Genomic DNA, 13,256 nt, shown 5'->3' with positions numbered 1-13,256 from the left:
GGAGACCTTCAAATCGATCCTTCCCTTCCTGCAATCCGGAGATGACTTTGACACCCTAGACTTAAGGGATGCATACCTCCATGTACCCATTTACCCTCCTTACAGGAGGTTTCTAAGAATTGCGGTGTATCTAAACAGAATATTGCGTCATTTCCAATTTACGGCTCTCCCATTCGGCATATCCTCGGCCCCCAACACCTTCACAAAGGTAGTGGCCCCGGTCGTAGCTGCCCTGCGCCTCCAAGGGATCTTTATTATCCCATACCTAGATGAATGGCTCCTAAAAGCCCAGTCAAAGGAGGTTCTTGCCACACAGTTGGAATCCACTGTGACTTTCCTAAACGAGCTGGGCTGGCTAATAAACTGGCAGAAGTCAATAGTGGTTCCATCTACCCGGATTCAATTTCTGGGGTTTATCCTGGATTCTCTCGGCATGACGATCTCCCTGCCTCCTCCTCGGAAGGAGAAGATTGGTCAAGTGGCTCATCACCTATCCACAACCCGGAATGTTACTATCAGGACCGCCATGAAGGTCCTAGGTCTCATGTCCGCAGCCATCAAGGCAGTTCTGTGGACCCTATGGCACATGCGCCCCTTACAGTGTGAGATCCTGAGAGTCTGGAACCACAGTCCTTCGGGGCTACAGAAACCTATCCAGTTATCCATCAGAACCCGTCGATCACTGGCTTGGTGGTCCCAGCTCAGAGACGGGAAGTCCATGGTCCAGACATCCTGGACCCTGTTGACCACAGATGCCTCCCTCACAGGATGGGGAGTGCTTCTGGGGGAGACCCCGGTACGTGGGACCTGGAACCAGCTAGAGAAGGCTCATTCGTCCAACTGGCGAGGGCTCACTGCGGTGCACCATGCGCTTCTAATGTTTGCACCCCACCTGCAAGGGAAAGCTGTGAGAGTGAGAACAGACAACTTAACAGCAGACCGATATATCAACAAACAAGGGGGGAACCAGATCCCCCTCGCTTCTTCAGGTGACGAATCTAATATTATCCTGGCGGAGAGGAATCTTTCACAACTATCAGCGGTTCATATTCGAGGTCGGCTGAATATCCTTGCGGATCAGCTAAGCAGAGGCTTGGTGATGACAGGCGAATGGTCCCTAAATCCGGACATCTTTCATCATCTCACCGAGATGTGGGGTCTCCCCGAGGTGGATCTTATGGCCACCCAGTACAACGCCAAAGTGAGGAAGTTTTGTTCCCTCTACCGGGAAGACAATCCTTTGGCGGTAGATGCCCTGTCAATACTTTGGAGGTTCAAACTGGCATACGTTTTTCCTCCGATTCCCATGATTCCAAAGGTATTGGTGAAACTCAGGCACGACCAGACTTCGGCAATAGTGATCACACCGTTCTGGCCAAAGAGGGCATGGTTTACCCACCTCATTCTGATGAGTCGAGGGACCTACTGGAGGCTTCCACAAGTCCAAAACCTGGTAACTCTAAACAGACAGCTCTGCCAGGACCTGGACAGGTTCAACCTCACTGCCTGGAGGTTGACCCCGCCGTATGCGGAAATAGAGGATGGTCCCAGGTCATTCTAAGAACGTTGGCCCATTCAAGAGCGGATTCAACTAACAGGAGTTCCCAAAGGATCTCACGGATATTTCAAGATTGGTGTGCAGATAGGCAGCTTAACAACTCTGCTATCGAATCGGTCTTGGAGTTCCTGGATAAGGGGCTAACTCCAGCTATCCTGAAGGTTCATGGTTTCAGCACTTTCCGCTCTTCTAGGGACCCGGTTATCACAGGATCATCAAATAAAGCAATTCCTTAAAGGGGCCTCTAGGCTCCGTCCTCAGGTACAGCCCCCTGTCCTGCAATGGGACTTGGCTTCAGGGGCTTTGTTCTCCCCCCTTTGAACCCTTAACAGAAGTGGACTGGAGATATCTCTCCTACAAGGTAACCTTCTTGTTGGCAATTACCTCTGCCAAAAGGGTTGGAGAATTACAAGCTTTGGCTGCCTCGGAGCCATTCATTACTTTTTTCCCTGATAGGGAGACTACTCGAATCGAATATCGAATCCTATTATACTCTATGGGGGAAAATGCTCATTTCAGGGGTAGGCAACATTCGATCAAATTACACTTACCAAGTCCATGTGTGAGGGTCAGGCTGGATCCTCCGAGAAGTCTTCTCCGTGCAGCGTCCCCACGGCGTCTTCCGGCTCTTCATTCACTCTGCCAGGCATCGGGCCTGGGCAGAGCCGACTGCGCATGCCCGCACTACAAGCAGACATGCGCAGTCGGCTCTGCCCAGGCCCAATACCTGGCAGAGTGAATTCAGAGCCGGAAGACGCCGCGGGGAAGCTGCACAGAGAAGACTTCTAAAGGTAGGAGAAGAACCAGCGCTGATTGGCCGACTGTATAGCATTCGGCCAATCAATGCTGGTTCTGCATCGAACTTTTCCATTCAAATAGCGAGTGGTACTCGATCGAGTACGAGTATTTCGAATACCGTAGTATTCCATCGAATACCTACTCGATCGAATACTACTCGCTCATCTCTAGTTATATTGCCTTTTATACTTTTTGACTAACACAGGGGGGAGGAGGTCTCTCCGGCCTCTTATAGGGGGAAAAACTGTTAGCTAATTAAAAGTTCCACCTGTCCTAACAGCACAAAGGGGCAGGAATACCCCATCTTGTGCTGCTGTTTAGTCTAAGGGAAAACAGATTATCCTTATAATCTTCCATTGTCATCATCTCTACAGTCATCACTAGTTGGATCTTCCAGATTTAGCTGTAACTTTATTTCAATTATTTCAGATAGCTTAACTGTATAGAGGCCATCTTTTCCAAAAAAAAACCCTTTTGGTTGTTGCAGTTGTTATTTAGGTGTGCCATAGTACGTGGCACTGACTTCTGAAGTCGGGAATAAGTAAAAACATATTGTGTACAGTACATTTGAATATATTATCCATGCTTAAACCTTACACCTCCATAATCTTTACTTACTAGGCACCCCTTGAATTTGCAACAAGACATCTAGTGTCTCATCCCTTCATACCCTTTTCTGTTGGCTTACCACAAGGCTTAGTAAGCTGTTCCCTTCTCTGCTACATCTATACCTATAATATGACCATTGTTAACTCATCTGTTCTTTCCATTTTTTATATCATCTACTGTATGTATAGATGATATCCAGATCTATCTCTCCATTCCCAGACTAGACACCCTGCTATCTTTTGCCCTTGGAGAGTTAGTGTTCTGATTGGTTCCATTGTTTACTGGGTGATGAGAACCTTTGCAGGATTCCATTTCTAGAAGAACTGTTTGGGCAGCAATGCATGAGGAAGTGCTAAAAGTCATAGATGGGTGGGGATGTGCGAACAGATAGCTGACACCACTATACTGGGTGGTAGAACACATCACCTCAGTGGAGGTCAATTGTTAGCTTTCCCTTGTTCTTCTTTGTACATCACTATGTGCCCCTTCTTTCACCCTTCTCCTAAAATAAATACTTTTTTTGTCAATTTTAGTATAAATCAGCTTTGAGACCCCCAAGACCAGAGTTGTCTCTAGATGGCTGTAAAGGTTCTAAACAAACCCAAAGACAAACAGGATCTTCAAGTCTTGGAGTACAGTATGCTGCAGACAAGTGCCTCTCTTCACCAATGGTCTCAAGTACTCCTCAGTACACTAGTGGACTTCCAGAAGAATTCCGAAATGGTATTCTAGAAATACAGTACTTGGATTCAAGTATTCAATTGTCTGATATGACTCCAGAATTAACAGTCAATGAACAAAAGGAATGGAAACAGGTCTGTTAAATTGAACCTATCACCTGGTTTGGGGCCCCTAAACAACAACATATCCTTATATGGCTGGAGTTTAGGGCCCCAAACCTAGTAATCTCTTTTCCATCTATCAAACTATTCACCACTTTTAATCTGCTGCAGAGGTCACATTGCTTCATTGTGTATGTGTCACTTTCTTTTTTTAGTTACAATATTAAATTCTTCTATTACTTGATGTTCCATACTATAACACTTGAAATATATTTTTTATACATAATTTTTACTGTGATAAATGGTATACCTTGCTAACATGTATTTCTTATTGGCTAAGGTTGTGGACATATTGTGGAGTGATCCAAGGAACCAAAATGGTTGCTCTCCAAACAGTTTTCGAGGTGGAGGTTGTTACTTTGGACCTGATGTAACAAAAAAACTACTTGACCAATATAACTTTAAAATGTTGATCAGATCACATGAATGCAAACAAGAAGGTTATGAGTTAGGCCACAATGGAAGGGTAAGAAAAACTAAAATCTACTTAAACTATTCTATTTTTTTTTTATCAAACAATGCCTCTCATATTCCAAGGTTGTGTCTGGTATTGCAGCTTGAATGATATAATAATGCACGTACTTAAATAACTTAAGAAACCCCCAGCTAGGAAAGAATTTTTGGAAAATTCTTCTGCTGGCACGAGATGCGCCTGAATTGTTAAGAGACTCTGGCCTCCTAATAAGTCTACTCCAGTCAGGACTGCCATAGATTTCTGGTATAACTCACCAGTTTTCTGGTAAAATAAAGTCAAACTCTCCTTAGCATTCCCTTACCATTCCAATGCCTCTGAAGTCACATGTCTATGTAAAAAAAGAGCAGAAAGTAGAGACTAGCGGGTTATAGGCGAAGCATTAGAACAGAAGGAGTGGGGGGATCTGTATGGTGATTGTCATAGGTTGGTTTATGCTAGGGCTCATACACAGTCCAGTCACATTAATGTGACCACCGCCTGCTTTTGACGTCAATGTTAAATAACCACTTGCAGAAGGCACGTGTCATCAGCCATCTGGGTGCACTCATCATTGTGGAAGGCACGATGGATCAACACAAGTATGCATCTATCCTTGTGGACCATGTTCACCTCTACATGCAAAATGTTTTTCCTCAGGATGATGGCATCTACCAGCAGGACAATGTGATGTATCATAAAGCTCGCAGTGTACGTGCGTGGTTCGAGGAGCACGAGGATGAGTTTACCGTACTCCCTTGGCTAGCAAAATCCCCAGACTTGAACCCAATGGAGAATCTGTGGGACCACCTTGATCGGGTTCTTCGCGCCATGGATGCTCAACCGCGTAACTTAGAGCACTTGGCCACGGCACTGGAGTCAGCAAGGCTCAACATCCCAGTGAACATCATCACAACATCCCCTCTGTTCCTGCACGTCTCGCAGCGGTCCGCTCTACGAAAGGTGGTTATTGTGGATTTTGACAGGTGGCCACATTAATGTGACTGGACTATGGATGTTTAATTGAAGCTATTATGTCCTAGGTTTAATTGAATATCCATAGAAAGTTTTATACCTTTTGTTACTTTTGGATCATAAACTTTGCATAGAAAACTACTTTAGCAAATACATGCTCTGGCATTTTTGGCCAAATAGACCTACATGTATATCTTTATTATAATGTACATTAAAGATATCTTTGTTGCAGCTTTTGCATCTTCTTTATAGGTTATAACCATATTTTCTGCATCTAACTACTATGATGAAGGAAGTAACAGGGGGGCATATCTGAAACTGTGTCCAGATCTAATTCCACGCTTTGTGCAATATCAAGTCAGTAAGTCCACACGCAAACTCACACTTCATCAACGGTAAGAGCGTATTTTTTTCCGTACTTTACATTTGCAGTCACCAGAAATGTGACATTTACAGATCTGAATATGCTAATGAGGACTTTAGGACTCCAAAACACATTATGAATTTACACTGTAACATTTACAGGGCACTTTGACTCCCTGGTCACCTGTGTTATTGTCTACTACAAAGGCTTCTATAGCACAAGTCCTGATAGTAATTATTGCACGGCTGAGTCTTGCAGCCACACAGCCATCTCCAGACCTTCCAAATGAATTTTGGAATTGCTTATTGGTCCCAACACTTCCGCCATTTTACTTTATGTCTTGATCATGAGGATTCTTAAAAAAAAAAGCGTAGATCAATTTATAATACTACAATGTATGGTCTATGTATATTTTTTCTAAAATGTTCATTGGAAAACATATGAATGGTTGGGATTTCAGGAGTTGATCAACCTAGGGATTGTATTCTGAAAGAGGTTGTTCATGGAAATGCAACTTTTAAAACTTTCTTAGCGATTTTTAAACCACCCGAGGTTATAGTGTACATGCTTGGAGAATTAAGAGTAAGGAAGGGTTGCAACAGCCTACCCTTGAGTAACTTATTATTCAAGAGTAGATATTCAGGCCTATTCTTGGGAGGGTTAGATTAGTGGGGTGCTGTGTGTCAGACTCTCACCAGTATGATATTAATGATTATCCTAAGGATTGCTATACTGTATCTAGTCTTGAACAACTCTTTTAATGCTTACTAAAAGCATCTAGAATTAAGAACATCTGCCACAACCCAATAGACGTTATTATAGGAAGGATGTAGTAGTTGTAGCTGTGTTGTCAATGGTAGGCCAAGGACAATCAACCAAACTCCTCCCACCCACCCCATAGGATGGATAGAATTGATGAAGTCTGCAATATACCTGATGAGTAGTATTTTTCCCGGGGGGGGGGGGGCACTTCCTGTTGGAGAGGGGTCTACTCTACTCTCAGCTGTGTGATTGTGCCATGATGGTAAGCATAGGAATGGCTCTGGAGACAGCAATGCAGTTGAACAATGATGTAAATTTACGGAGCCAACAGTTAACATATGAATGGTATTCTGATGGTATTAGTTGTAATGGAGATCCAGTGTGGTGTTTGGTCCCAGACTTGGGAAGAGGGATGCCCAAAATAAAGATGGTGATATGGTGCCTTTTCTCTCCTCCAATGAATCTATATCTTGCCTCTCCCAATATGTCTGTGTGGACAGATGTGATGAACTCCCAAGATACCCACGTTACCTGGATGCTTATGGGTCCTTGCTCAGAGGTTGTAACTAACCTCATCTTCTTCCACTTGACATACTTTCTCCCTTCTTTGGTGGCTGGCAGCAATTCTTTAGGCTTCTGGGCAGATGGATTCTCTTTAGAGATGAGCGAGTACTGTTGGGATCAGCCGATCTGAACAGCACGCTCCATAGAAATGAATGGATGCACCTGGTACTTCCGCTTTGACGTCGGCCGGCCGCTTAACCCCCCGCGTGCCGGCTACGTCCATTCATTTCTATGCGAGCGTGCTGTTCGGATCGGCTGATCCGAACAGTACTCGCTCATCTCTAATTCTCTTCCCTCAGGGGTTGCAATAGTCTCTCAGCAGGTGGTTTTGTTTTCTTCATTGCTGGCACATAACTGACCCCAGGAGACTTCCAATCTCCACCTCTTAAATCAGGCCAGTGATTGGCTGGGAATGATGAACGTCCCTTCAAGTGAAAGGGGTGTCAGGGTATGATAAAAGTACTTGTGCTGAATTTTTTTGGTCTCTCGAATTGAATATTGAAAATTTTTCTGAGTCTTGGACATAGATCAGTGTTAGGCTGTTCACCCTTTCCTTTCATTTACAATGACAATCTTTTGATGAATGAGACTAATGTGGAATTTTAGGTAACTTATTATAAACGTAAAATTGTAACATGAAAATGATATCCTATTAATATTATAAATGTGAAATGTTTGTGAGTTTGTGGGTTTGTGACTTTGGATGTTCGGATGTTTGGCGGTCAATCACGCAAAAACCGCTCCACCGATTTGGCTGAAATTTTCCACAAACATAGTCACTACACTCGATTGCGCAATAGGCTACTTTTTGTCACAATAGCGCACATAAGTTTTTCCCAGGACCCCCACAAAATCCAAACTCACATCACTATCTCTGCAATCTCACACACTTTGGACCCCGATTTGGCTGAAATTTTCTACAAACATAGTCCCTATACTCGATTGCGCAATAGGCTACTTTTCGTCACAATAGTGCACATACGTTTTTCCCAGGACCCTTTGGATGTTCGGATGTTTGGCGGTCAATCACGCAAAAACCGCTCCACCGATTTGGCTGAAATTTTCCACAAACATAGTCCCTACACTCGATTGCGCAATAGGCTACATTTCGTCACAATAGCACACATACGTTTTTCCCAGGACCCCCACAAAACCCAAACTCACATCACTATCTCTGCAATCTCACACACTTTGGACCATAGCAAGCCACAAAATTCATATTACCCCCTACAGCAGAGGTCAGTAACCCCTGGCACACATGCCAAGAGTGGCACTCCTGCCATATTTCACTGGCACGCCAGCAGCACAGGACCTGCAAGAGTTAAATGAAGTCTCTGCTAGAGCTGAGGCATAAGGACACTCCCCTTTGCGAGGTGTGCAGGAAACCCAGGGGGTGGAGCTTAGTCGCTCAAGTCTCTGCCTGCTATAGTGATAGCTCCTGCCAAAGCTGCTAGCAAACTGAAAGTAAGAAACACACAGCTCCCTTCCTTTACTTCCTATTCTCATTAATGTCAGGCATTTGGGGTTATTAGTTTAGTGTTAGTAACTCCATGTGCCTCACATTAATAGGAATAAACCCCATCATGTCCCTCATATTAACCCCTGTGTGCCCCATATAAAGGTTACTAATATGTGAGACATGGAGGGACTAATAAAAGACCTCAGTAATGAATATACTTAATTATTACCTCCAAGTCTCTCACATATCAGTAACTAGAGATGAGCGAGTACTGTTCGGATCAGCCGATCCGAACAGCACGGTCCATAGAAATGAATGGATGCACCTGGTACTTCTGCTTGGACGTAGCCAGCGCGCTTAACCCCCCGCGTGCCGGCTACGTCCATTCATTTCTATGCGAGCGTGCTGTTCGGATCGGCTGATCCCAATAGTACTCGCTCATCTCTATCAGTAACTCTTACACAGGGGTTAATGTGAGGGACATGATGGGGTTAATTGCTATTAATAAGAGGCGCATGGAGTTACTAAACTGTCATGCACAGGGCCAGACTTTATGTTGCTTGCTCAAGAGTATCCTGTGCCCAAAACTTACATGTACTGGCGCAAAATAACAAATCATACAATGTCGTATATCGAAGTATATTAACCTGAAATCCCTCTGTCCCAAAGACACTATGTACAGTTTATACCAACACTATATAGCGGCTGAAATACAAATTACATTCAACACAAAAGTCTCGTGTTCTCAGAATTACAGCAAAACCTAGATACACAGTTACATTTTATATCCCATACCTTATACACAGTACGAAAACCTTACCCGCGCCTGTATATACCCACTGCTACAATCACCGCAGACGAAGTCGCGGGTACCAGCTAGTAGTAATATAAATACTGTACATAAAATCTTAGTAACTGGTAACTTAGGAACTGCTGGCTTCTTTTCTTGCAGGATAAATGCGGTTGAAGACTCAGCTCTTCGAGCATTACAGGAACAGTTCTTTGCCCATCGCTCTGACCTTATAAAAGCTTTTAAAGAATATGACCCAGATGATACAGGTAAAAAAATGAGCCTTTCACATCACTGATACAGATGGTTTGAGGTTCCCATATTTGAAATGCCCATATAGTAGTAACTCTATACTATATAGAACAATAACTTGTTTTCTATATTCTTTATCTCTGAATTTAATTAATCAATAAAATAGATATTTATTGAACTTTTTTATAATGTCAGTTACATGACCATTCATATGACAGTTTTTAACTGACAGTAAATACCTATTACTAACTCCTATCTTTGTCTGATGGACCCCATACATGGATGAGTGAGTTTGGTCAAACACATTTGAAACACAGACCGGAAACTGATAAGTGACATACTGATGACAAACAAATGTTAAGAACTGACAGTTTCATTCATTTTTATACCACAAGCACATGAGTGAGTGCTGATTTTTTTCATTGTTTTTCTTTTGTGTACGTTTACACAAGAGCATTGAGCATTTTCAAATGTGTATTGAAAGGCAATAAACTGGACAATGTGAATTGTCAGTTGTAATTTCTATAAAATTATATATTCTTCAAATAGCAAATCATTATATATTGACCAGGAAAAATCTCCGTCAGTGATTGGGCGTCAGCAATGGAGGCAGTACTCCATCTGGATCTACCTTGGAGGACATTACGCTCAAGACTTGTACGACTGGCTTCTGATGGGAATGTAAAATATTTGTCATGTTTTGAAGATCTGCAAATGGAAAAATCCAATAAAAAAGTAAGTGTGGCTTATTTTTTTTTCTATTACTTCAATGTACCAAATCTCAATACACAATTTCAAAAATCTGATAAAATTTATCAACACAATCAGAGTAGGAAAGAATGGAAGAAGGCTGTTGCCATGTTTATTGTTGTTTCTGGGTCCACACTTTCCTTGCAGTTGCTTGTGGATCATTCACTACAATGCAGTCAAGCTGAATTACCAGACACAACTCAAGGACAGGTATCGCACAAGTTTCTAGCAGAAAGCAGCCATCTGTTTATTGCTTTATTTCTTCAGGATTGTAGTCAGATGTGAGAATCCTGAGAATTTTTTTTCTGTATAAGCAACACCATTGAAATCTAGAAGGACCAAAAGTGAAATTATTCAATGTAATAACTTCTATTTCTTATCCATAATTTCAATGTAACCTTTATTGAACTATTTTGTTCTGTAGGATAACTTACTGCTTTAAAAGTAAGAATTTATTTTGTATGATGTTCTACTTTTAGCTCTAAAATGTCACCCTTGAGAAATGGTTTGTTAGACTGACTAATACGTTCTTTGCACTGCATAAAAACTAGTACAGTAGCCCCCAATTTTTTTTGTACCAGGGACCGGTTTCAAGCTAGACCATCTTTCCATGGCCCAGCAGGGTAGGGAAGGGAAGGATCTTTGTTCATATGGTGGCGAGGTTAGAAGCGGGCTCCACCATGTGGACAGGAAGGCTCTCTGCCGGGATGCTCTGCGGGACAAGCGGGCGTGACACGAGCATCTAAGCAGACATAGCAAATCACTAGACACCAAGGCTGGATACTTTGCACTAGGCCACGTTGCAATGGCAACATGTAAATTATCCAATAGCACGGCATCCTTAGCAGCTACAGGATGCTGCACTACCTGATAGTTTACACATTACAATAGCAACGTGGCCTAGCACGAAGTATCCAGCTAAGACTGAGGCCACCCCGCCACGCCAAAAAAAAACAAACAATGGCTCAGTCTTGGTCTGTAGACCAGTGGTTGGGGACCCCTGTACTATTAGAACTAATTCATATGTGTATACCTATATACTGCCAATTTCATTTACTGTTTGTTTTTCTCAATATATATGTTCTTTCCCACTAGGTTCAGCCAAATTTGGTTGAGACATTATATAGATATAAAGCAGACCTTGAGATCATCTTCAATATCATTGATAAGGATCACTCAGGTATTTTTTTTATTTTTTTTTGTAACATAAGAACTTTCTTTGTTAGGGACCAAATATCAGTCAGAAGTACGTCATACACCTTGACAACTGCAAATATTAGAATAAGCACAATGACATGGCGCTCTAAAATGCACTAGTGCTTGGAAAGGAACTCACTCCGCAAATAAACATACAAAAAGGGGAGCAAGGGATTGTAGTTTATTACAAAATACACACATATCCATTTATCCTTTTGTCAACATTTGTACTGTATAGTTACTTATAATCTAAAATCAAGCAAAAGAAATTGTGTAGTTTTGGTGAACACCAAATGGCATCAGATCAATAGGTACACAGCTAAATTGATGTAACATTGAAATGTAATATTATACCATGTCTCAGGAGGAGATTTCTATTGGCATTATCCCAGGAAAGTAACTAAGATTATGTTGTAAGTAATGAAGATTGAAGATATAAAGAAATTGTACAAACTACCCTGTATATTTTACCTTGAGTTGCCAAGCTGTTTAATGGTGGACATATCTAACAAAGAATATCTTTTATCATTGGAGTAGGATTCATTGCCTTAATGTATGTAAATTATTAAGGACAGGCATGGCATTCTGAGCAGTGATATAATACATTGACTCAGAATTACTAAAGGACAGGGCAGAGTTAGAAAGGCAGTCTACAAATGCTGGATGATAAATCTGTGGTATCATAGGGCGGGTTCACACCAGTGCCCGATCTACGCTTTGTGGATTTCTATCTTCTGCCGACAGGAGATGGAAACCCGGCAGTCAGTGTCCGCCCAGTGAGCGCCCTTGAGCGTCTTCTGGTCAACGTGGCCAAATCATTTTTTTTTAACCAGACGCTAATTCCTGCATGTCCGACTTTGTGTCCGGTTAAAAAAATGGTTTCGCCGCGGAGAGCAGAAGATGCTCACGGGTGGACACTTTGCAAACCCATTCAAATGAATGGGTATGAAAACTGACTGCTGGTTTCCATCTCCTGTCCAGTATCTTGGGCAGAAGACTGAAACCTGAAAGTGGAGACCGGGCGCAGGTGTCAACCCGCCCTTAGACTGTCTAGTCTGTGTTTATACTACCTTTCAGTTGCTTCAGTATGATTTTTGCTGCATCATGTCACACTTACATCACACCCCTTTTGGTAAATCCACACCCACATACCTTGCATGTCAAAATTTATAGCCCAAACTAGATGCACCATGTTTATGGCTGTGTCTAGTCATAAACTCAATAGTAAATCTATTATCATGGATATTATATAAACAGATCATAATGTTTTACAGATCATAATGTTTTCATCTCACATCTTCTTTAGGTTTGATATCCATTGATGAATTTCGTCAAACTTGGAAACTTTTCAGCTCCCACCTTCATATCAGTATAGATGATTCAACTATAGATGACTTGGCCCATAGCATAGATTCCAACAAGGATGGGAGCATCGACTTTAATGAGTTTTTGGAAGCTTTTCGTGTGGTTCACAAATTTGAAAGGAAGAATAGTAACAAAAGATGAAAGCCGTGCTGCTAACATATGAAGAATAATTTCATATTCAAGATCACCTAGAGTCAAGTCATTGTCTCTAAGCCATGAAGTCAATGGGCTTTCTCTGTACGATGCATGTACTGCTAAGAGCAGAGGCTGGTCAGCCATGTATGATGGAGAAGAGAATTATGTACAGTCACGTACAGCAGTCAATCTATAATGTTGGACTTATATATGGGTATATATACATGTTATAAGGAACTACGCACTGTCATCTATGGCTCAGTTATAAACATAGATACACATATTCATAAAAGTATATCCAACATTATTATTGCTATTCACTAATAGTCTCTATGCCGCGCTACTCTGAAATGCAGAACAACCTTTTTGAGACAATTCAAGACTT

The 13,256-nt window shown here is 42.1% G+C and overlaps 1 protein-coding gene across 1 annotated transcript in view; it reads left to right on the top strand.

The window, feature by feature from the left end:
• PPEF1 (protein phosphatase with EF-hand domain 1) overlaps window positions 1-13,035 on the top strand; it is a 37,827-nt gene extending 24,792 nt beyond the window's left edge. The window contains exons 10-16 of the mRNA XM_075263765.1: window positions 3,499-3,780; window positions 4,088-4,273; window positions 5,486-5,628; window positions 9,335-9,441; window positions 9,996-10,159; window positions 11,270-11,354; window positions 12,678-13,035. Of these exons, the coding sequence (XP_075119866.1) occupies window positions 3,499-3,780; window positions 4,088-4,273; window positions 5,486-5,628; window positions 9,335-9,441; window positions 9,996-10,159; window positions 11,270-11,354; window positions 12,678-12,877 (1,167 nt within the window). The 3' untranslated portion in view covers window positions 12,878-13,035. The remainder of the gene's footprint in view (window positions 1-3,498; window positions 3,781-4,087; window positions 4,274-5,485; window positions 5,629-9,334; window positions 9,442-9,995; window positions 10,160-11,269; window positions 11,355-12,677) is intronic.
• Window positions 13,036-13,256: the final 221 nt, after the last annotated feature.

The sequence above is a fragment of the Leptodactylus fuscus genome, chromosome 2 (genome assembly GCF_031893055.1).
Source record: "Leptodactylus fuscus isolate aLepFus1 chromosome 2, aLepFus1.hap2, whole genome shotgun sequence".
Taxonomy (NCBI): domain Eukaryota; kingdom Metazoa; phylum Chordata; class Amphibia; order Anura; family Leptodactylidae; genus Leptodactylus; species Leptodactylus fuscus.
Note: the sequence above shows the minus strand (reverse complement) of the source record. Positions and strands in the feature narration are given on the sequence as shown.